The sequence below is a fragment of the Lepus europaeus genome, chromosome 4 (assembly GCF_033115175.1).
Source record: "Lepus europaeus isolate LE1 chromosome 4, mLepTim1.pri, whole genome shotgun sequence".
NCBI lineage: Eukaryota > Metazoa > Chordata > Mammalia > Lagomorpha > Leporidae > Lepus > Lepus europaeus.
Genome location: NC_084830.1, coordinates 11,892,271 through 11,915,702, shown reverse-complemented (window position 1 = coordinate 11,915,702; position 23,432 = coordinate 11,892,271). Strand labels below are relative to the sequence as shown.

The 23,432-nt window shown below is 40.8% G+C and overlaps 1 protein-coding gene across 1 annotated transcript in view; it reads right to left on the bottom strand.

The window, feature by feature from the left end:
- Positions 1-23,432, bottom strand: part of ADCY8 (adenylate cyclase 8) — a 252,622-nt gene that overhangs the window by 87,956 nt on the left and 141,234 nt on the right. Inside the window, exons 6-7 of the mRNA XM_062189454.1 lie at positions 14,254-14,412; positions 8,089-8,359 (exon numbers count right to left, since the gene is read on the bottom strand). Coding sequence (XP_062045438.1) covers positions 8,089-8,359; positions 14,254-14,412 — 430 coding nt within the window. The remainder of the gene's footprint in view (positions 1-8,088; positions 8,360-14,253; positions 14,413-23,432) is intronic.

Genomic DNA, 23,432 nt, shown 5'->3' with positions numbered 1-23,432 from the left:
GACCAATACCCAGTTTTACAGGTATTTTTATAGAGAGGAATTTCAGTGAGAGTTTTGTGTAGGGGCAAGAAGCCTGCTCCTTGGCCTTGAGATTAGAAACCAAGACCAAAGTGGTGGACTTGCTTTTCCATCTTCCTTGGCTCCTGTTCTCTAATCCTTAACTCCTGACTCAGACCTCAGGGTCATTTTTTGGGGAACATATTCTTCCCTGATTACCTTGGATCAGTTTTTCTTCCATCACAGCTCTGTTCTGAATTAATCACACAGTGCTCAAACTGAGACTGCACTCACTGTTCTGCTGTACTCACACAGTGCTCACACAGAAACTGTTGACTTGTTGCTAATGCCACCTGATTTTTATTTCCCTGTTTTACTTCTCACTGGTACTTTATACTTCACCTGGAAAATTATAGTTATTTAATAAGTATTTGATAAATTTATGACTGAATGAGTGGGTGAGGAAATGGCCATCTTCATAGAACTGACTTGCTCAAATTGAATGGTAGAAGTAAAATGGTTCTTAATTTAGAGAATTCTCTTTTTTGTGGGTAATGGAATGTACAAAGGTGGAGCTTGCACTTGGTGTGCATCTGATCCTTAAGAGTCAGAAACAGGAAAGAAAGACATCAAATCCCAGAGACAAGAGAAGATAATGGTGCAACTGAAAACAAGACCTTGGAAGAAGTTTGAGTGTAATGATGGTAGAGTGTTCACACACATGAAATCAAAACCCAGTTAGGAAGGGGACTTTATTTCCTAGTGAGATTTTATCCCAAATAGTTTTACATTTTGCTTTAGTTTGATATTCATGTTTCAGGCTGTTCACTAGTGTAAAAGCTTAAGTATAACTATTATCCACACTTGGATAACTGTAATTGGTGGTTGTGCCCACCACTTCCTAGTTTTTTGGGTTTGGATGGCAGGATTCTGAAATGTGTGAAATCCAGCAGTATGGCTACAGATGTCCAGCATGTGTCTAATGTGGAGAAATTGAATGAGGCAATATCAGAGCTGGGAGAAAAGATTGGATTATCCAGTCCAGGTCTGTCACTACATCAATGAAACTCTGCCTGGGAGAGAGGAGTGCCTACAAGTAGGTGGCAAAGTCAAGGCTGTGACTCACTTCTCTAAGTGTCCATTCAGTCACTTTCCACTATCACAGAAAACTTTGGTTCCTGCAGAAAATGACACCCAAATTTCAGGACTCACAGGCTACAGGCTAACCAACTTACTATGAGGAACTTGGGATCAGCATTGGGTCCATTTAAGAGAGTCACAACAGTGATCAGATGAGAATTCTTTTAATTCTCCCAGAGGATTAGGACAGTATCTAAGAAAAGTCCCAACTGGCACTGATGAAGATAAAGTGTAGTCTACATATGTTTTTACATCCTGCTAGTCAGTCCAGCCCACTCTCTCCACATTGTCTTTTCTTCCTTTCTCAGCATTTTCTAGTGCAAGTGGTTTTAATGATTGTTTTATACACCTACACACACATACACACTCCTCACATAACTCATATACACACTATACACAAAATACATGCACATCACATATACATACATACACAACAGATACTACACACACATTTATCCTTACTTGCACAATACATGCATATATACCACATACACCACATACACACATGTGCAACACACATGCAAGTAAACACATACATGGCACACAAATCAAACACAAACACATATACACATATTTAATACACAACACACATATACATCACACAAACTATAAGTATGCACACACCACACATTCATATCATACATACACACTGTACACACATGTGCATATACCACATGCACATGACCACATGCAACACAAATACATACACATACATTTGCACCTCCTGAGACTCACTTGAAAAGCAGGCAGAAGGTAGAAACCCAGTATGCATCTTCGGTCCACAAGGGGGACCGGGGTGTGTGTCTGAGTCTGTGACTTCTGGACTCAGACATAACAGGGTTCTCATTCCAGCTTTGATATTGACTGGCTGCATGGCCTTCAGGGAATGAATGCATCTCTCTAAATTGTAGTTTTCTCATTTGTAAAACAAGCACCTCACACCCTTTAAGGTTGGTGTTAGAATTAAATTGAAACAATTTGCATAAAGCTCCCAACTTGATACCTGGCCCAATGCTTTCTACTTCCAGTGTGAGAGACGCTATATATGTTCATCTGTATTCCAGGAAATGGGGCTCACTTCCTTCTCATTTGTGGAATGGATTTTGGAAATCCCATCTACGCTTATGATCCTTATGGTAGATACATGTACTTCAAGATAATAGTAATGGCTACAGACAGTCTTGTGTAGAAATGACTAAAAAATACAATGAATGTACCAAAGTATACTTTTGTTTCTGTGACTCTTTAAAAAGGCCTGAATGAGTAACAACAAAATGCCTGTATTTTGAAGCCGACATAAATATAAAAGGATGGGATGAAGGTGATGACTATACAGCATATGGAGGGCAGACTCTGGGCTCTGAGATGGGGTCTCTCTTCTAAAAAGGTGGATCCACTTCTCTTGGCATGTCACTAATACAAGAATATCCTTTATACAATAAATTTTCCAGCTATGTAAAAGCCTCATCCTTCAATCTCTTCTTGTAAATCACAAGTCCATGATGCATTTTTTCTGATAAGTACACTCTTGGCCTCTACAATCCATTATCTGCAAGGCAGCCAAAGTGTTTTCCGAAAAATCTAAATCAGATCATGTCGCTACCCTGCCTCGAATCTTTCTATCACTCCCCTTGAGATAAAATAGAAAATCAACAAGGCTTTTACAGTCATGCCTCTGTCTCTGTCAGCTTCCCTATTCAGTATGCTTCAGCCACTTAGGACTCTTTGATCTTACAGTAGATCTTCCTCCACCTCAGGGCCTTTGTACTGGCTGCTTCCTCTGTTGAGAACACTCTGCTTCTGGTTATTTGCATGCATGATCCTTTCATCATGTGGACTGAGCATTTAGAGAGTCCTCTTTTCACCATCCTACTTGCAGTAATTCTATCTTCACCCTGGCCACCAATCTCTTTCTATTTCCTTCATAGCACTTGTCTGTTTTGCTTAATTTTCTGCATTCTTGACTCCCTGAAGATGTAAGCTCACAGAGAACAAGGATCAAGTCTGCATTTTCTTTTCCTTTCTTTCTTTTCTTTCTTTTTTTTTTTTTTGCCAGGCAGAGTTAGATACAGAGGGAGAGAGACAGAGAGAGAATTATAGACAGTGAGAAGAGACAGAGAGAAAGGTCTACCTTCCGTTGGTTCACTCCCTTAATAATTGCTACGTCTGGCTCTGTGCCGATCTGAAGCCAGGAGCTGGGTGCTTTCTCCCAGTCTTCCATGCAGGTGCAGGGACCCAAGAACTTGGGCCATCCTCTGCTGCCCTCTCGGGCCACAGTAGAGAGCTAGACTGGAAGAGGAACAACCGGGACTAGTACCTGGCGCCCCAACTGGGACTAGAACCCAGGGTGCCGGCACTGCAGGCGGAGGATTAACCAAGTGTGCCATGGCGCTGGCTGCAAGTCTGCATTTTCATAACTGGACCTCCATCTAGGATATTGGAGTACCTATTAAATCACTGAATGAACAAAGAGACCAAACCCAAATATAGTATCTATTTAGACCATGAACCAACAGGGAAAAACCCAATATTTTAAACCAAGATCCTTTGTGAAAAGTCTTCCTTTCATCTCCAGTTTTGTTTTTATTGTGAGTGATTGAATGACCATGTTTATGACACACCAACAATCTAATCTTGAAATTTCTGGATATCTTCCCCCAAATGTGAAATTCTTAACTGTTGGTTTACTTTTTATACTTCCTCTTTTGTAATCTGAAGTTACAATCATTTACATGCAATCATAAATTTCTCACCTTCTAGTTTACTTGCTTTCATTCCCCTTGGAAGCTCAGGGCATGGGAAGCCTCACTGGCACCTTCGTTCATGGAGTTCATGGGGCCAAGGTACCAAATCAACATACAGAACATATGTCCTTGCCAAGAGCCAAGGATGCAAACCATAAGTACTCAGGATGTTCAAGGGCAACCGGAATTCAAGAACCCAGACTGGTTGAAACCAGAAATTTTAAGCCAGATACAGGGACAGGGAAGATGACCACAAGACCGAAGGAGTATGGTCAGGCAAACATAGGGACTGGAGGACTCACGTGGGGATACAGAACTGTTAGTGATTTTCTGGACTGCTGAGATGGTTAGAGGGTCAGGGACTGGGATGAACTTGGAGTTCTTGGAAACCTAAAGCTCTGTCTTATCAACCGTAACACTCAGGGTTCTGACTTCACCATCTTACTAAGCCTAGCTCTTGCCAATGGTTCTCTTCAAATCAATTCCAATAGGTGGTTCCTGGCCTTTATCTTACTGAGCCTCTTTGTGTCATCATGTTTGATTTTGTTGATGACCCTTCTCCTCCTTAAGATTCTTTATTCTAGGTTTCCGTGATACCAGATCCCCTGGCTCTCTTCTGATCACTCTGACTGCTTTGTCTATGCCCAGGAATCCTAATCCTCTTTCACTTTCTATATGGTGTTCCTCAAGGGCTGCCCTCTGCCTTCTTATTTCTTAATTTTGCACATTCCCCACAGTGATCCCTTTCACTTTCTTGGCTTCTACCAGGACTCAGACTCATATGATGACCAGATCCATATGTCTTTCAAGTTCTTCTGTGCCTGAGTTTCAGAAGCATATACCCAGCTGTGTCTCTCTCTGTATTTCTTTCCCTGGCTCTTTTCCAGATACTTCAAGCTCAGCAGGTCCCAAACAGAATTTCTAGTCTTCCCTTTCCAATCTCTTTCCAGTCCAGCATTGTTTATTTCAGTTAGAAGTTCTATTATTTACAGAGTCATACAAGTAAAAATCCTAGAAGTCAAATTTGACTGGTTTTTCTCCCGTACCACCCATGTAGATCATTGCATCCACTCATTCAACACATTTTAATCATGTCCTGTGATTTATCAGTTATTATCCTAATCGAAGGTTAATGGGTGATAGGCGAAAGAGATATAATTCCTGTCTTCATGCAGCACATCCAATTCTTGCTGACCTTGCCTCTAACATGTTTCCTTCCTTTGTCCCTCTTTCTTTGGTCTACTGGCAGTAGTTGACACATAGTATGCACTCAATTAATCCTCACTGAATGGACGAATACGTAAGGTTGTAGCTCTGAACATCTTCTGCATACATAGTATAGAATATGGCACAGTTACCTGATGTCATTAAAATATTTCTAGGCATACATTATGAATCAATTGAAGTTAAAACATTGGGCCAATTTAGCTGGAAAATCTCCAAGGAAGCATTAGTATGTTTTATCTGTATTGTGCACACACTCAGATGGTTTGGCCTTCTGTGGGATTGACAGAGTGTTTTGACGCTTTGTAGGCTTAGCCAGACAAGTCTTGAGTTCCTCTAGGGACTCAGTATGCTTTTGAATTGCACACCATGGTTTGCTGACTACAAGAGTGAAGTCTAAGTACAAAGATAACACAGTTGGACTCAGGCATTGCAAGAAATATCCAGTATGGTTAAACATCAAGACTAATAATGTTGACCAACAATGACATATTTTATAATAATTTTTATGATACCAGCAAATATATTTAGAGAATAGGCAATGAAATATTTCAAGAATTACTACACATTTTACTACTAGATCAATCAATCATGGAATAAAGCCAAACGTCTCTATCACTCTCTTCTTGATTCTAAATTATCAATAGTAAGGTCAGGTATAATTCAGATTACAACAAGAGTTATCCCAATTCCCACAATAAACTTAAATGGAGACAGTTTTCCAAAATGAAAAATAAAAATACCAACAAAACAAAACCAAAAGAGAGAATTTCCTGCAGCATTATGGAGGGAGGTATTCACAGTGAGGCATGCTTGTTGTTTTCTTTAGGTAACCAGCATTCAGGTTCAAGCTGATAGGCAGAAGAAGCTGAGAGGGCACTGTTAGAAGAAAATGCACTCACTGCAGCATGTGTAAGACCCTTATTTTATTTTATATAATAGCAAATTGTACTGTGCATACCACTCAGAGATGGAAAGAACTAGGCATTGGATTCAGAGATGATTTGTGGGTGTAAGAATTTTTGGGAAATTAAATACTCACTACAAAGTAGGAAAGAACTAGGGAAATTCTTGCCAGGCATGCAGGCCGAGTTCAGTCTGGAACTTGCAGCTTTTCCTGGTGGGATCTGGCCCATGCATTGTTTCATAGCTCCTTCTCACAGAACTGGAAGGAAACCCATTTTAACTTGGCTTCAGAGTGCCCCACCAATCTTTCAAAGGCAGAAAAGAGGCAAGACTTTCAGCATTTTAACCTTTTCTTTTTTTAAGTGTCTTCAAGGAGACAGATTGCTCTTTCCTACAATTTAATGGGAAGCGTTCAAGTCCTCATATTTAATAACTAACCTTCTGAAGCTTCATAAAGCTCCAGATACTACTATCAGTTTGGTCCATTTACTCCATAGTACTCTCAGCTGCTGTTCTGCTCTGGAGAGCCAGGCATCGTCAGTTAAATCTTACATAATGACCTTTTTCGTTTGTTTCTTTAAAGACCTATGGACAAGAGGCTGCTTGGAATGCCTGCACAAAAATCCCATATTCAAGTGCCTGGGATTGAATCCCATCTCTACTTTTGGTCCAGCTTCCTGATAGTGCCCACTCTGGGAGGCAGCAAGCGATGACTCAAGTACTTGAGTCCCTTCCATTCATGTGGGAGACCTGGATGGAGTTCTAGGCTTCTGGCTTTGCCCTGGCCCCACCTTGGCTAATGTGGGCATTTGGGTCCAGAGAACAGTGAAATAGCAAATGGAAAAATCTCTATTTCTCTCTCTCTCTCTCTTTCTCCACCTCCATTTCTCTTTCTCTAAGTAAAAGTTTAAAAAAGTACAGTGGAGTCACAACATTTAACTTACATGAATTCAACTATATGAGCTCTGTCTAAATGGTTAAAAGGAAGACCCACATCAGAGCAGGTAGTTTGGTGATGTTCTGAACCAGCATCCTGGGAGAAGAGAATCAATCCCTGCATATACTATGGTCCTTTTGAAAATATTATTTATGTATTTGAAAAGCAGAGTTACAGAGAGAGAGAGAGAGAGAGAGAGAGAGAGAGAGAGAGAGAGTGATTCTTCCATCCACTGGTTCATTCTCCATTTGTCCACAATGGCTGGAGTTGGGCTGATCTGATCTGAAGCCAGGAGCCTGAACTTCCTCCAGGTCTCTCACGTGGGTGCAGGGTGCCAAGGACTTCTACTGTATTCCCAGGCAATAGCAGAGAGCTGGATCAGAAGTGGAGCAGTTGGGACTTGAACCAGCACCTATATGGAATGCCAACACTGCAGGCAGTGGCTTTAGCTGCTATGCCACAGTGCTGGTCCCATACTATGGTTCTTGACCTGGCTCAGCCTCAGTGCTCTAGTGCCTCACAGAGTCTGAGCATCTCATTGGGCAGAATGTGTGTCTGATATATGAAGAAATAATTTTTAAATATAATTTTGCTTATTGAAGATTTACTCTTTATGTGCTGACTCTTTAGCCCTCTTCAAAATATAAGATGCAAATCTGTTATTATATAAAAATGGAATGATGTGATTGACTTTGAAATTGCACACTGGGCTTGAACTCCCTAACAGCTACTTTGGCATCACTTGGTGCTTTCTGTATTCCAAATCAAGGGTGTTCCACTGACTTTGAACCTCAGAAGCCAACTCAAAACTGCCTACTGTCAACTGCTTAAAAAGGGGGCATCCTCTTGCATTTGACCTTCCCCTCTTTTAATTTAATAACTTCAAATTTATCTCTTCCAACATGAGTGTTTTTGTTTGGTAAAATTATAAATGTCACATGACATTTAACATAAAAATTTCCTACCATTGCGCACATTGGTTACTTCTGTCCTGAGAGAGATAGATGCTTGGTTGTTTGCAGTTATGGTGCTAGGTGAAGAAAAGGTTAAAGATGAATCAGTTTCCTCTGCAGTGTGTGGGTCGGAGATGCACCCTAGCATGCATTGGTGGCTAACCTGAACAAAGAAGCAAGCACTTACATTCTGCTTCCCCACAATGTTATCAAAGGGCAGTTCGGGGCTCCAGGATCCTTCAGTGAATGTTGCCCCACTGTTTCTCCTGTCAGAGGGGCTCACCGATTCCTTGACGATGTCTTCTGGCAGGGAGAGCAGACTCTCCTCAGGCTGCTTAATTAAATAGGTCTCTATATTATGCTTCTTCAAGAACTCATTTCGTTCTTTTCCATGGCCTTCTTCCACATTATAGTCACCATTGAGGCAGTCCAGGGTGGCTTTGGAAATGTGAATTCTCCTGTGTGTACAAAGCAGAAGTCATACACATGGCTGATCTTGCTTGCAAAGGGTATTACTGCCTTCTATCCTGTGCAAAACCTATGTTAGGGTTGTACATGAGGTACTATTAGGACACATCATCAAGGACAACACTTAAACTGCTAAAAAGTGGAAAGAGTTGGCCGGCGCCGTGGCTTAACAGGCTAATCCTCCACCTTGCGGCACCGGCACACCGGGTTCTAGTCCCGGTTGGGGTGCTGGATTCTGTCCCGGTTGCCCCTCTTCCAGGCCAGCTCTCTGCTATGGCCCCGGAAGGCAGTGGAGGATGGCCCAAGTGCTTGGGCCCTGCACCCGCATGGGAGACCAGGAGAAGCACCTGGCTCCTGGCTTTGGATTAGCGAGATGCGCTGGCTGCAGCGGCCATTAGAGGGTGAACCAATGGCAAAAAGGAAGACCTTTCTCTCTGTCTCTCTCTCACTATCCACTCTGCCTGTCAAAAAAAAAAAAATCAATATAAAAAATAAGTGGAAAGAGTAAAAGAGAATAGATGTTTAACCATAGGTTCATCAAGAGGGTATTAGTGACTTTACCTCAAAGAATATTACAGTCTTTTTTTTAGCATACAGCCACGTTGAGCCACATCTGAGCACTTCCTCTTGAGTTTTTTATGAGTGGCAGCCTTATTCCAGCAAACTTTAAGAATCAGTGTTTTTCTTCAGTGTATTGATTATGTTGGAAAAATAAGTGCCATAAATGCCTCTGGACCCTAATGACAACTATTGTCCAAATCATTACATAACAACAGTTGTGTTATCATCTTGGAACCTTTCCTGTCTCTCCAACTTCTTTAAACTCTTCTTAAGATCAAGTGCAAGTCTTATACCTCCATGGGGCTACACCACAGGTCCTTTGCAAAAACTATAGTAAGATACACTTTCTCCTGTAACATGTGCATTGCGAGGAACATAGCAAAGCTATGGACACTTGCAGGCAGATAGCTGCCTAGGTTCACTCACAAGTTAAATGACTCACTACTGCATAATTGTCAGCCACTGCAGCGCAAGATTTACATTTCTTTTTTTTCTATAGCAAAATAACATGTGGCATCAAAAGCCTTAAGGATAAAGCCTGATTCAAGCAAACTTCATATGGTAAATACTTCTGGGGAAGAGTTGCTCTGGCCTCATAACTGTCAACTCAGGCAGAGTACTTATTGAGCAGCATTATGGTTGGTGTAGACTAGAAATGAGGTTATATACATCGACTTTGTTGCAAAATTATCTGGATTCAAACCCCAGGGATCTAGGACATATTACTTAACCGTTCTACAAGTCAATTTTCTCATCCAGAAAAATTGGAAAGATAATAGTACTTATCTCTTAAGGTTATTATTTTATAAGATTGTATTATAAAAATATTTAAAACAGTTCATGGTACACTGTAAATATAAAAATATGTAAATTATTAGGAGTATTCTCAAATTTCATTGTGTTCATATTATTATTACTTCATGCCTTATCTAGGCTTGCAGGAGACAGTCTAACTTTTGAATGAGGCCTCTGAGACTTCTGTTCTGTGCCCTATTACTCCAAAGCTCATTTCATGACATTCTTCCATGATATTTCTTCAAATTCAGTGTGTTACTGCGTGCTTTCTAGTGGTTTCCTGCTCTTTATCCAGCGTCAGTCATTTCTCTAACCCAGTGTCACTGGACTTTGGAATGGATGAATGGATGAATGAATGAATGAGACAGATGCTTAGACTTTGCTTGGGTTTTGTGACTCTAGAACCAATATATCTGTGGAAACAACGAAGTTTTTCTTTTTAATTAAAATCATTTTAGAGTGGCATTTCCAAATGCATTGCATTTTAGTTTGTTTCTGTCTCTCACTCTTTTAACCCATTCTGTTAAATTCCTATTCACAAAGAGAACAGCTCTTTGTAAGGGAAAAGTAAGGACATAAAAACTATGGAGAATGCATTGCTAATAATTTGAGCACATTATCCACATCTTTCATATAAATACCCTGTACATAGTCACTGATCTAAAGCTAATGATATTAAAAGTGTGTGAAAGATGTTGGACTCCCCTGAGAAATGTGCTGAGCAAGTACAACATACTCTCATTGGTGCATTTTGTTAATAAGTAAGAACTTGGCAATATTGGCCTGGAGGAATGACAAATCATCTGACCCTCTATGAAATGGATGGCCAATCTGCTTTTTCAGAGCAAGTTCAGAATTAGGTGCTGGAAGCCAGTATTTCTCTCCTGTGCAAAACAAACCTCTTGGAAGAATTTTGTAAAAGTCCAATGGCTCATTTTCTTCATATTCACTTATCACTAATCCTTCTGATGCAGGATTAATCAACACACACTTAAATGCTTTGCTAGAAACTGGACTACAGATGTTTATTTTTAACCTCACTACTAACTTGAGCTTTGGGGTAAGGCACTTATTGGTGAGTTTCTGGTGACTGCATTTCTCTCTAAGGGAATGAGTTTACTCTCTGGCAATATTTTCAAAAATTGAATGCTAAATAAACCTTACATTGCTAGAATATAGTAATCATGAGAGTAAATAAGATCTAACAATCATGTAACATTCTTTTTTTTATTTGACAGATAGAGTTAGTGAGAGAGAGAGAGACAGAGAGAGAAAGGTCTTAATTCCTTTGGTTCACCCCCAAATGGCTGCCACGGCCGGAGCTATGCCGATCTGAAACCAGGAGCTAGGTGCCTCCTCTTGGTCTCCCATGCGGGTGCAGGAGCCCAAGCACTTGGGCCATCCTCCATTGCGCTCCCGGACCACAGCAGAGAGCTGTACTGGAAGAGGAGCAACCAAGACTAGAACCTGGCGTCCATGTGGGATGCCGGCACCACAGTTGGAGGATAAACCAAGTGAGCCACAGCGCCGGCCCCATAACATTGATTTTGCACAAAACTTTTTTTTTTTTTTGGCCACAAGTACTGGTGTATGCTCGATTCCATGGATTATCTCATGTAGGTGGTAGGCTTTTATTTTACTCACATTACAGATGGTAAAACTGACTCTGTGTCTGGCTCAGAACTGTCAGTGGTTGTGGCAATGCTGGACTCACACAAGGACTTTGACTTTCAGACTATGGCCCTGCAACTCTATCAGATGATGAGGACTGTAACCATAACCATGATTAGTATTTACTGAGCCCAGGACAAAGGACTTCATATGCATTATCTTACATAACAAAAACTCAAGAACAGCTATCCTCAAAGTGTGGTGCCATGGCCAGCAGTGTCCCCATCACAGGAACTTGGAAGAATTTCATTTCAGATATATTGAACCAGAAATTCTGAGGATGAAGAGCCCCATAATCTATGGTTTACACGTCCTCTGGGGATTAATTCAAAAGCCTATTAAAGTTTGAAAACCACAGTTCTAGGAGTCCAAGGCTCAGAGAAGTTAAAGTGTGGGACATTTAAAGAGCAACAAAATACAACCACACCAACCTCAATCTATGGAGAGTTTGCAGATCTGTTTTGGAATTTCTGTCTTTTTGCATGCTGGCACACCCCATTCTATGGCAGAGCTGGCTATTGTGTGCAAAGTTAGTATTTTTAGAAATACTAGTATATTTGGAGCTAGCTCTTTGAGACTGATGGTGTTTTCAACCCAATCTTTCAGGAAGAAACTGGATAGGGAGTGAAGGTACTTGTCTCAACTTTCACAGCTAGGCAGTAGTGAACCCATTGCTCAGATTCATGGCACATGATTTAAACTCAGTTATTTTTCTCTTTCTTAAGGTGATTGAAAACATAGTATAAACTTGTTTCCAGATATCAGCACATCATCTTGCAAGCTCTCAGAGCTATATTGTGGCATTTGCAAAGGGAATTTATTGAGTATATTGATAATTCCCATGTAAGTATGTTTTTAAGATACAACCCTAGCAAGAGATGGATCAACTACATGGTTTGCTTAAATTCAGCAGGTAGTTTCCAAAAATCTCAAAGAATTTTAGGACTTAGGGAACCCAGCAGTGACATGCCAGGCTTACCTTGGTGTTACAGTGAGGGATCCCTCATAAGAATGGATGGGGATGTCCCTGCACACCTTGTAAAATGCTCAGGAGAGATCTGGGAGGTGGATTATGTCTAGGTAGCAGATGAGGAAACACTCTCATGGAGGAAGGAAATGAATTCACAAGGTACAGTGTCATAGCATTGTGGTCTCTCATTCTGCAGTGAGGAAAGTGAGACTCAAAGAAGTTAAGTATGGGCCTGAGATCACACAGGTGAGATGATGCAAGACAGATTTGCATGAAAATCTCCTGCCAGGTTTTATACTTAGTTTATATAAGTTGAAGACAATAGAACTTAGTACAGGGAGTGTGGTAATCTGATATTTCTCCTGTGATATAATATTACCTAATACTAAATATAACTGTCAAGGAATGATGGAAGATAGTAGAGAACTCTGCAACTCCAAAGATAGATTCATGACGTGGAGAGAGGAATATATGTATTCTATTTGTCTGTCTATGTATCTATCTGTCTGTCTATCTATCTATCATCTATCTCTTTGCCTATCGTATATATCTTTTATTACTTTGACATTTAATTGCTCATTTATTTTCACTTTATTTGAAACGTGGAGAGAAATATAGGGAGAGATCTTTCATTCACTGGATCACTCTCCAGAAGTCACAATAGTCAGGACTGGGCCAGGTTGAAGCCAGGAGCCCAGAACTTAATCCAGGTCTCCCACATGGATGACAGGGACCCAAGTATTAGATCCATCTCCTGTTGCCTTCCTGGGTGTGCATTAGCAAAAACCTGGATTGGAAGTGGAGCTGGATCTCAAACCCAGGGACTCTAATGTGGGATGTGGGTGTCACAAGTAGCATCTAAACCACTGAGCCAAACACTGGCCCCATCACCCTTCTCTGTCTCTCTCTCACCTGTTTCTATAATTGCTCATAGAGAGCATCTGCGGAAAGTTAGTTCACTGGCTCACATATATTTGAGATTGAATTAGGTCCAAGCTATGTAAACAGAATTACAACACTACTTCTTAAGGGTCAGTTGGCTAGCACCTCAGTGAGCTCTATACAAACCAGTCTTCCCAGCCAGATTTGGGGAGCTGAATTTTCAAGGAAGGTCCTGAATTTCCTGAATTAGGCCAATGGTTAAATACACACAGAAGCTCTGTAGGTCTTAACTTTGGCTTCCTGTAGACTTGACTCGAGAACTTAAAATAGATTCTCCCCAGGCTCTGCTTTAACTGAACTAGCATGGAATTTGGACACCAGTATTTCTAAAATTCTCCTCTTCTGACTCTGATGTGCAGCCAAGTAAAATAACCAGCACTATGTGGGTCAGGGACCTGAACACCACAGTGTCATGTCATCATCTTTGTGGCCTCTGGTAGACTTTATTAGATACTGGGGACCAATATTTGTATAATGTTGCAATGTGCAGTCTCTTCTCAAATTATTGCTTCTTAGGTTCATGACTCAGAGTCTGCACACAGCAAACCTTCTGTCACAAAGTCAGTTGAATGACAAGTGTTAAGAAATGAAAGCATGGGCTGGCGTGGTGGCTCAATAGGCTAATCCTCCACCTGCGGCGCTGGCACACTGGGTTCTAGTCCCTGTCGGGGCGCCGGATTCTGTCCCAGTTGCCCCTCTTCCAGGCCAGCTCTCTGCTGTGGCCAGGGAGTACAGTGGAGGATGGCCCAAGTACTTGGGCCCTGCACCCCATGGGAGACCAGGAGAAGCACCTGGCTCCTGCCTTCGGATCAGCACGGTGCGCCGGCCGCAACGGCCATTAGAGGGTGAACCAACAGCAAAGGAAGACTTTTCTCTCTGTCTCTCTCTCTCACTGTCCACTCTGACTGTCAAAAAAAAATATGAAAGCATGTTGCTTTGGCTTACCCAGGGATTCCTCCAGATTCCAGTTTGTTTGCAATGTCCACATCCCAAGACCAGACATCAAACTGCCACTTCCTCAGGCCCAACACACCACATAGCACGGAGCCCGAGTGGATTCCAATCCGCATATCCACATCATGCTTTGTCCTGGACCGGACATACCTGTTGACATGGATGGATGGAGAGACACACATATAAGACAGTGAGCATTCTTGAACACCAGTGGCAGTCCCACTCTTATCTACTCCATACATTTGTCTCCCACTCATTTCAATGTCCTCTATTCCATAAAGACTTCTTGGATTCTCGGATAACAGGAACGATTCTCTGCCTCCCCTGAAACTCCTGCCCCTTTTTACGCATCTAAGGATTTTTATTTACTTTCTCTTCATACCTGCTACAAACCTCTGTCTCAGGGTATGGCATTAGAACCTTTTCTATGCAAAAGTCCGTAAACCTGGGATAGGTTAGTGACTCCATACTTCATTTCTCATTCCATTTACAACCCAAATTGTGTGAGAAAGTAGCTGATTTTCAAAAGAAATTGATACTCTGAAGAGAGCATTTTGAAAATGGAAGTTTGGAAATGCTCTCATCTTTATGAGAATTTTTGTTAAGCCTAAGTAATATTATGTCATCTATCAGATTTCTCAGAACTGCACACTTATTAACCTGTTTACAAATTTTCCAAGTGAATTTTGGTAACATTTGAGCCCATTTGTTAAAAATATGAAAATATATTTCCTTCTCATGAGCTTGTAAAAGTAACTGACAGACATCAAGGAAGGAGAAAATTTACCAACCAGGCTTAGAACTTTGGCATAACTAATGAATGCCATGACAGTCAGGAATGCAAGTCCCACACAAAATCTGCCTAATTTATAATATTTGTTTAGCTCTGATAGGTATATAAAAAATTGAATTTGGAACCTCACTTTGACATTACTGTATCACAAACTACTGTCAATCCCTTACTTAGAGCTACTTAGAGTAGCTTGACTTGATAATTTTTTGACTTCACAATGTTGTCAAAGCGATATGCATTCAACATTAGGAAAACTCAGATTTGTATTTCTGAACTGTTATCTTGCCTTGGGCCAGGGGTATGTAGTATGATATTGTCTAGAGTTGTTGGGTAGCAGCAGTGGGCTCCAGCTTCCAGGCAGCCCCACAATCAGAAGGACAAGTGATTCTCCACACTGTACCGTGTTGCTAGGTTATGGTGTTTTATAAGTTAGGTATATTTTTGACTAAATGATATTTTAAACTTACAGTGAATTTATTGTTATGGGACCCCATCATAAGTCAAAGAGAATCTGTGCTAAGATTTCTAGAAAAGGAACTGATTATGTTCAAACCAACTGCTCCCAACAAAAATGATGAAAGCAGAAAGATATTTGAAGTTTAATTTAACTAAGAATATTTAAAAATACTATTACTTATCTCATCATTATCCTACAAAGTCTATATTCCTATACCTTTTATGATAAATGCATTTTAAATATATGAATATAATTAACAAACTAGATATATCAAATTTTTAAATCACCACATATTGCATGTCTTCACATAGTTTTGCTAGTAAAGGTGAGGGATCAAAGTATTTGGACGTTTCTGGCCTATAATATAACATGGAAAACTCATAGTGCAGCACACAGATCTCCCTTGCTTCAATTATTCCTCTTATTTCTCAAGCACGTATTATTCTGTGGCCATTAAATTATAAGCCCTTGTTTGAACTCCGTGTTTCTTTTCTCCTTGTTGGACCAATGATGCTCCCTCATGCCACAATGCCCATTGCTTCATTCAATTGAAGAGCTCATTCACATTTTACGGTGAAGCTTGGATGTAAACCTTGCCTTACACACACACACACACACACGGAGAGAGAGAGAGAGAGAGAGAGAGAGATCCTCCATCTACTGGTTCACTCTCCAGGTAGCTGCAATGGCCAGGGCTGGGCTAAGCCAAAGTCAGGAGCCAGGAGTTTCATACAGGTCTTGACATAATTACAAGGGCCCAAATTCCTTGGCCATATTTTTCTGTTTTCCCAGGTGCATCAGCAGGGAGCTGGATTGGAAGTGGAGCAGCTGGGACACAAACTAGTACCCATATGGTAAGCTGGTATCACAGGCAGCGGCTTTACCCACTGTGCCATGACACTGGCCTGGCCCCAGTGAGGTGATTTTTAACTCCCATGAAATTCCTACTTTATGGGCCACTGTTTTATCTTAACTTTTTAGCTAAAAAGTGTATTTTAACCATTATCCATTGACAACAAAAATAGTAGGGGCCATTTGAAGGCATTTTACCAATGCAAGGGAAGAAATTGCTCCCAGCACATGGGAGGAGCATGTGAGCTACTGATGCATTTTTTAGTTTCTATGAGGAAAGTTATTGAGAGCGGCCGTTTGTTCTGTCCATCAACTATGTCCACTACTAAAGTGGCCAAGAATATAGTAGGACTGCAATTTCCTGCACCTTTGATGCTATCTTTGATCAATGAAATGTGAGCAGACATGATACGTGTCACTTCTGGGCAGGAGCTGTAAGAACTTGATCAATCCCACTACCTTTTGTTTTCTCTCTTCCATATCCACCAACAACTATAGAGTTCAGGAATACAGTCCCTTGACCAGCACCCTTGAATGAGGATGGTGTATAGTGGTATGCCTACTCTTGCTTCATCCTCACTTAATGAGAATAACATGTGAGTGAAAAATAAACCTTCATCATAAACAGGACTATTCTAGCTGGTATACTCACTAGCCCTAATTTACATTTTTCATATCACATTATTGTCATTTAACTCTATGGGAGTTAAAATCACAGACTCTAATGCCAGACTACTGAATTTGCATTTTGCTCTGTCATCTCCTGGCTACATGATCTTAGAGAAGCTACTTTACTTCTCTATATTTTAATTTCTTCACCTATTTTAATAATAACAAAGATAATAATGTTATTAATAGTAGCATTGTCATGGTTAAGCAAATAAATGTATATAAAGAGTTCAGGGTGTTGCCTGATATATACGAAGGATTACTTGATTAATTTTTAAAGATTTATTTATTTATTTGGAAGTCAGAGTTACACACAGAGAGAAGGAGAGGCAGAGAGAGAGAGATAGAGAGAGAGAGAGAGAGGTCTTCCTTCCGCTGGTTCACTCTCCAATTGGCCACAATGGCAGAAGCTGTGCTGATCCAAAGCCAGGAGCCAGGAGCTTCTTCTGGGTCTCTCACATGGGTACAGGGGCCCAAGGACTTGGGCCATCTTGTACTGCTTTCCCAGGCCATAGCAGAGAGCTGGATGGAAGTGGAGCAACTGGGACTCAAATCGTCGCACCTATGGGATGCAGGCACTGTAAGTGGCAGCTTTACCTGCTGCTCCACAGCGCCGGACCCACTTCGTTAACTTTTGAGAAGGAACTGCAGCCTGGGAAAGTAAGACTATTTCTGTGATCACATAACTGATAAGCAGGATTCTAGGTTTAAATTGGCACTGTTTTGTTTTTAAACCCCATACTCTTTGCAAAATAGGTATGGCATCTGCATATGATCCTAGGTGAACAGCTTAAATGACCTTGAGTTCCAGGGATTGTAAACTAAGGCTGGAGCTGATTGCTTCACTACAGAGCTGTTGGAGCCCCAAAGGAGATAATGGATGTTAAAGTGCTTTGCCAACAAATTGTGAGAGACTATTAAACAGTGCACTGTGCTGATGTTATTAGGTAATTAACATTATTCAGAGAATGCACTGGAGCATCTTAATGAAAAGACATTTAGATTTCTTATTTTTTCTACAAGGCAAAAATCACAATGAGAAGACTGAAACATTCTGTTTTTTTCCCTTTCATTTGTTATGACTGAAATTTGACTTAAATAAAAGATAAGAATGAAACTATGCAAAAGTCATTCATAATTTATAGGCATTGATCCTCTTTGGGAAAGCTACCATGTGGTTGCAGAAAACCACACACATGCAGCGGTTCAAGTTCAGCTCTTCAAGGGAGAACCTCTGAATTTTTTGAAGCTAAAATGGAAGTAACTCTGCTCTGAGTTACAAATTTTGCTCAATTCTTCAGGATCAGAGACCCCAGAGACATTTTGCTGTGATTTATCAGCCACAAATTAAGAGAAAGTGACTGTGGGTCATTTGATCTATTAACATCTGCACTTTTTTTTTTCCTCCATCAGCGCTGAGGTTCTTGAAGGAAAAGATCTTACCATGAATATCTGCAAAGCACAATACTCACACCTGGGCATAGGCAGTGCTCAGAAGCATTTATTGAGTTAATAGTCCAGGCTCAGTGGCTCTTTTGCTAATATCCCTTTGGCTGTCAGAAGACTGAACTAAGAGCACCAGAGGAACCACTCAGTGCCTTTGGACCTGCTAGTTGGGGGAAGGGCATGACTCCAAATCATTTCCCTTCATATACAGCAGCTCTGCACTCTGTTTTTCATGGTAGGCCTTCACTGAAGATTTCCTTTATATTTAAAAGATACGCTGACTATTATTATTTTGCAGTTCTTTATGGGTAGGGACAAACAGTGCAATGATTAACAAGCAGAAAACTGAAGACTGTTTTTAATTTGAACAATGTCAGAGTTATATGGTAAAAAAGATAAGCAATCTTACACTTTTTCATTTAACTTAAACACTTCAAGTAGTTGTTTTTCTAGTCAATTAATCAGTCTATAGAAGTTGCTGGAGGAATTACAGCAAGCATAAGCCACTAGAAGTCATTGATCTGTAAATTGAGCTCTTTCTATTGTGAAATAAATAATCAAAGAAAGAGTAACTTCATCAGAGTAGTAGTTTCGCACTGTGGGATGAAGAGCCCCCAACTCCTCTATTTTGGGGACAGAGACTGGAGTTCCAGTGCCAATTTTATCATTGTTGAGGTGGTTGCCAGACCTAGTTAATTTTTTTTTCCCTCCATGAACAGGAGATGTAGAATAAAGCCGCACTGGCTGTGAAGTGATGCTTCTTACTTATTAGATGTGAATCAAAGGCTAGTTTCATTGGTCTCAGAATCTTGATTTCCTCAGGTATAATGAGGAGGAGGACTGGACCCATGCAGGGTTGTTAGGATGAGCCATAAGATCAAGGATATAGAGTGCTTAGCCTGGTGAATATTGCACGCTCAGAAATAGTAGCTGCTTCTAATTTTTGTCAGCTGTGACAACTTTCAATTACATAGGTTGAATCAGAGGAATGCAAAATTTATGAATCAGCCACTCTACCTTCCATTTCCTGTGAAAACTGTGACAGCCTCCACTATTTACATCAAAATAGCTCTACCTAATCCATTTAATACAGTTACCTGGAGGAAACAGAGCCTTGGAGCATTCCAGAGCCAAGAAAAGGTGAGGAAGGTGGTTATGAAGGTCAAATTGTGTTTGCAGAGTGTTGTTTGCAGATGTGGATTCTTTACAAAAATACAAATGAGGGCACTGAGTTACAAGAAGTGCGATACTGGGGCTGGCGCTGTGGCATAGTGGGTAAAGCTGCCACTTACAGTGCTGGCATCCCATGTGGATGTCAGTTAGAGTCCTGGCTGCTTCACTTCCAAATCCAGCTATTCCAGCTCTCTGGATTAGCCTGGGAAATCAGTGGAATATGGCCCAAATGCTTGGGCCACCCATGTGGAAGAGCTGGAGGAAGCTCCTGGCTTTGGATCTGTGTAGCTCTGGCCATTGCAGCCATTTGGAGACTGGACCAGTGGATGGAAGACACTTCTCTCTCTCTCTCTCTCTCTCTCTCTCTCTCTCTCTCTCTCTCTCTTCCTCTGTAACTCTGCCTTTCAAATACATAAATAATCCTTAAAAAAAGAAATGCATTACTTTGGGTTAAACAGCTTTAGGTAGAATAGCGGGAGTTTTATCCCAGGTATGTGAGTCTAAACCCAAGGGTCACTTTGTGCTACCTTGCATGGCTTCTTTCCAAAAAAAAAGTATGAGAAAAAGTAAATGGACCAGAGTATGAGCTGGCTGGGCTTGGTATATGGATGTCAATCTCCACAGATTAATCTCCAAAACAAGTGAACTTACAATTGGCTCATTTTCCTGAGGTCTCTTAGGATTCTTCAAGAGTCACTGTGGAGTTGGGAATGCCAATGTAGTGTCCATGGAACCCTACTTTGTTTTCAACTTTGATCCACTTTCTGGCCTCTATTGGATTTGAGCATCAGAAGGCATTACAAAATGGGGCCCATCTGAATCTTAGAAAGTTGAAAGCCACTATGTCTGCAATTTCACAAAGCACTTACATTTCCAAGGGCTCATTTTGACACACACAGTGATTCTGAAGTATCATAAGTGTGCTGCAACTTTCTATCTTAGAGATGAGGAGGTTGAGGCTCCAAGAGAATTAAGATATGCCTATTATCTCTTCTGTGTAAGGTCTTCTGGCTTCATTAATCTCATAATCCCCATAATCACCCTATGCTATATGCATAGCTCATCCATTCACCCATCTGTCCACCCATCCATCTCCATCCATCCAAGTTGAAGATCTTGGTAGATGTAAGGAGTGAACCAAATAGACAAACCATTTTGTGTACTTATGGAACTTAGTTTGGGATGACTTATTGCCATTTCCTTGCTAAGGAAGCTGGAGTGGAGAGAGGGTAAGTTATTCTTCCAAGATCACACAGGTGGTAAGGTATAGGGCTTGATGTGCACTCAAAATGCCAGACTCCAGAATAAATGTGGTTTGGACACTTTGCTGTGTTTGACTCTGTTAAGCTTCTGGGAGTGAAAACATGACATTCCAGCAATAGCACATGTTTGTTCAGAAATTCTATAGGTCTAGTGAGAGGAAAGTGAAAGCAGTGTTCTTCTTAGTCCTGACTTGCTGTTCTTAGGAAGTATATGATGCTGACCTTGCTTCCCTTGGTGCCTCTGAATATGAGAACAATGACAGACTGAGTCAAAGTGGCTGTGTACCCAGGTCAGCATTTCTTTGTTGAGCTAGCTTGGGGAAGGAGGGAATTCTGGATGTTTTAGAATAATTTATCTTCTTCACATAAATAAGACCAGTGTCTGCTAATAATAATTGATATAATTAAAAAGGAGAGAGCAACCCTAGATGGAAAGTGGGGTACACAGCAGACTCATAGAATGGCAAATGCCCTAAACAGCACTCTGCCCTCAGAATCAGCCCTTAAAACATTCAGATCCGGCTAAAAAGCCCATGAGAGTTTCTCAGGCATGGAAAGCCACGACACTGTGGCCAAAAAAAAAATGACCTAAATGAAAGATCTCTGTGAGTGAGATCCCAGTGGAAAGAACTGGCCATCAAAGAAGGCAGTACCTTTATCTGAAGGGAGAAGAGAGCCTTGTCTAAATAAGGTCAGAGTTTGTGAACTCAAGAGGTTTCCATAGCCTTGGTAGCTCATGCCAAGAGCCTTGGGTGATTACTGACATCATAAATAAGAGTGTCAAATGTTAAATCAACAACAAGAGTCACAGTGCACTTACTCCCCATGTAGGACTTCTGTCCTTAATGTGTTATACTATGCGAATTAACGGTAAAACTAGCATTCAAACAGTACTTTATACTTTGTGTGTCTGTGTGGATGCAAACTGTTGAAATCTTTACTTAGTATATACTAAGTTGATCTTCTGTATATAAAGGTAATTGAAAATGAATCTTGATGAAGAATGGGATGGGAGAGGGAGTGGGAGATGGGATGGTTTTTGGGTGGGAGGGTGGTTGTGGGGAGAAAAACTGCTATAAACCAAAAGTTGTACTTTCAAAATTTATATTTATTAAATACATTTTTTCCAAAAAAGAATAATGTATCTCCTAAATTGGCACTTACAGAGGGATGTTGGAGACTCAGCCAGTTGTGAGTTTGTGGAGTAGGAGGGTAGCACTCATTAGCACATCTTTGATTCCTTTTAATCTCCTCTGTCACTTCTTAATGCCCATCAGTGTTTGTCTCCATGCTGGGAGCCTTGTTGCCTCCATAGCTGGTAACTATCAGCATCTCCTAGCACCTTCTAGGCCACATCTAGCCACAGGAGCAAGAGATCTAAGTTTCCCAGGCCTGCCCTGTTTTTTGAATGTGTCCCCTGGGGAGATTCTAATTCAGCAGATTTGGGGTGGAGCCAGAGTTTCTAGGTTTCCAAGAAGGTCCCAGGTGATGCCAGGGCTGCTGATTAGGAACCACACCATGACCCTAGACCCATCTGTACATAAGCACGAACAACCATGGTCAGTCATAGTAAAGAGTTCTTGCCTTCTTGTTGGTCAAGACCTTGTGTCCTCTGATTCTCAGTGGCACACATTGGCCCCATCTCCTTTTCCAGCCTGAAGCTGAAATTTCTTGCTATGTCCTCCCATGATGGACAGAGATAATGAATGGCAAACTCTCTGGTTCTTTTCTTCTCAGGGCATTAAGTCACCTTCATCACCTCATCTAAAACTAATTACCTCACAAAGGACCCAACTCCATATATCATCATCAGGATAAAGGCTTTAAAATATGAAGTTTGAGATGGTCAATATTCAGTACACAGCAATGTACTTTATTAAACAACACAGCAAATTCTACTTTATGAAAGTCACATCATTAAATAAACCCTTATTATAGATTTTTCCATCTTCTTTTTATTATTTAATACATTTAACTTCATGTAAATAAAATAAGAATAATTTTATGATTAACATTTAGATATCAACTTAGAACTGTGTGACGGGTGTAGCTTTCAAAAGTGTTTGAAGGTGTATGGAGCAAGAAGTTTGCAGATCACCATTGAAAGAACCAGAATCAAATTCTTCTACTGGACCAATTCTGATTCAATGTTACCAAAAGCATGTATTTCAATGTCCATTATACAAAACATAAATCCCATTCTCCAGAAAAATAGCTCCTTGGTTAAACAAGATTGCATGACAGTCAGATTCTCATTTCTAGGCTTGGAGTGTGATTTAACTCCCACCCTCTCCTTGCTGGTTTCTAAAATGGCCCAGATACTCACAGTCCCTCATTCACATGTGGAGTGTGTGAAGACTTGGTCAAATATTTATGTGTATTCTATTTAACTTAACTCTTAGGTACATCACATATAGAATATATGTGATGGGTTGTGGCCAGGCCAGTTGCAGGTGCACAGCTACAGGGAGAACCAGAATATAGCTCTGACTGTGACAACAAGAATATCTTCATTTGT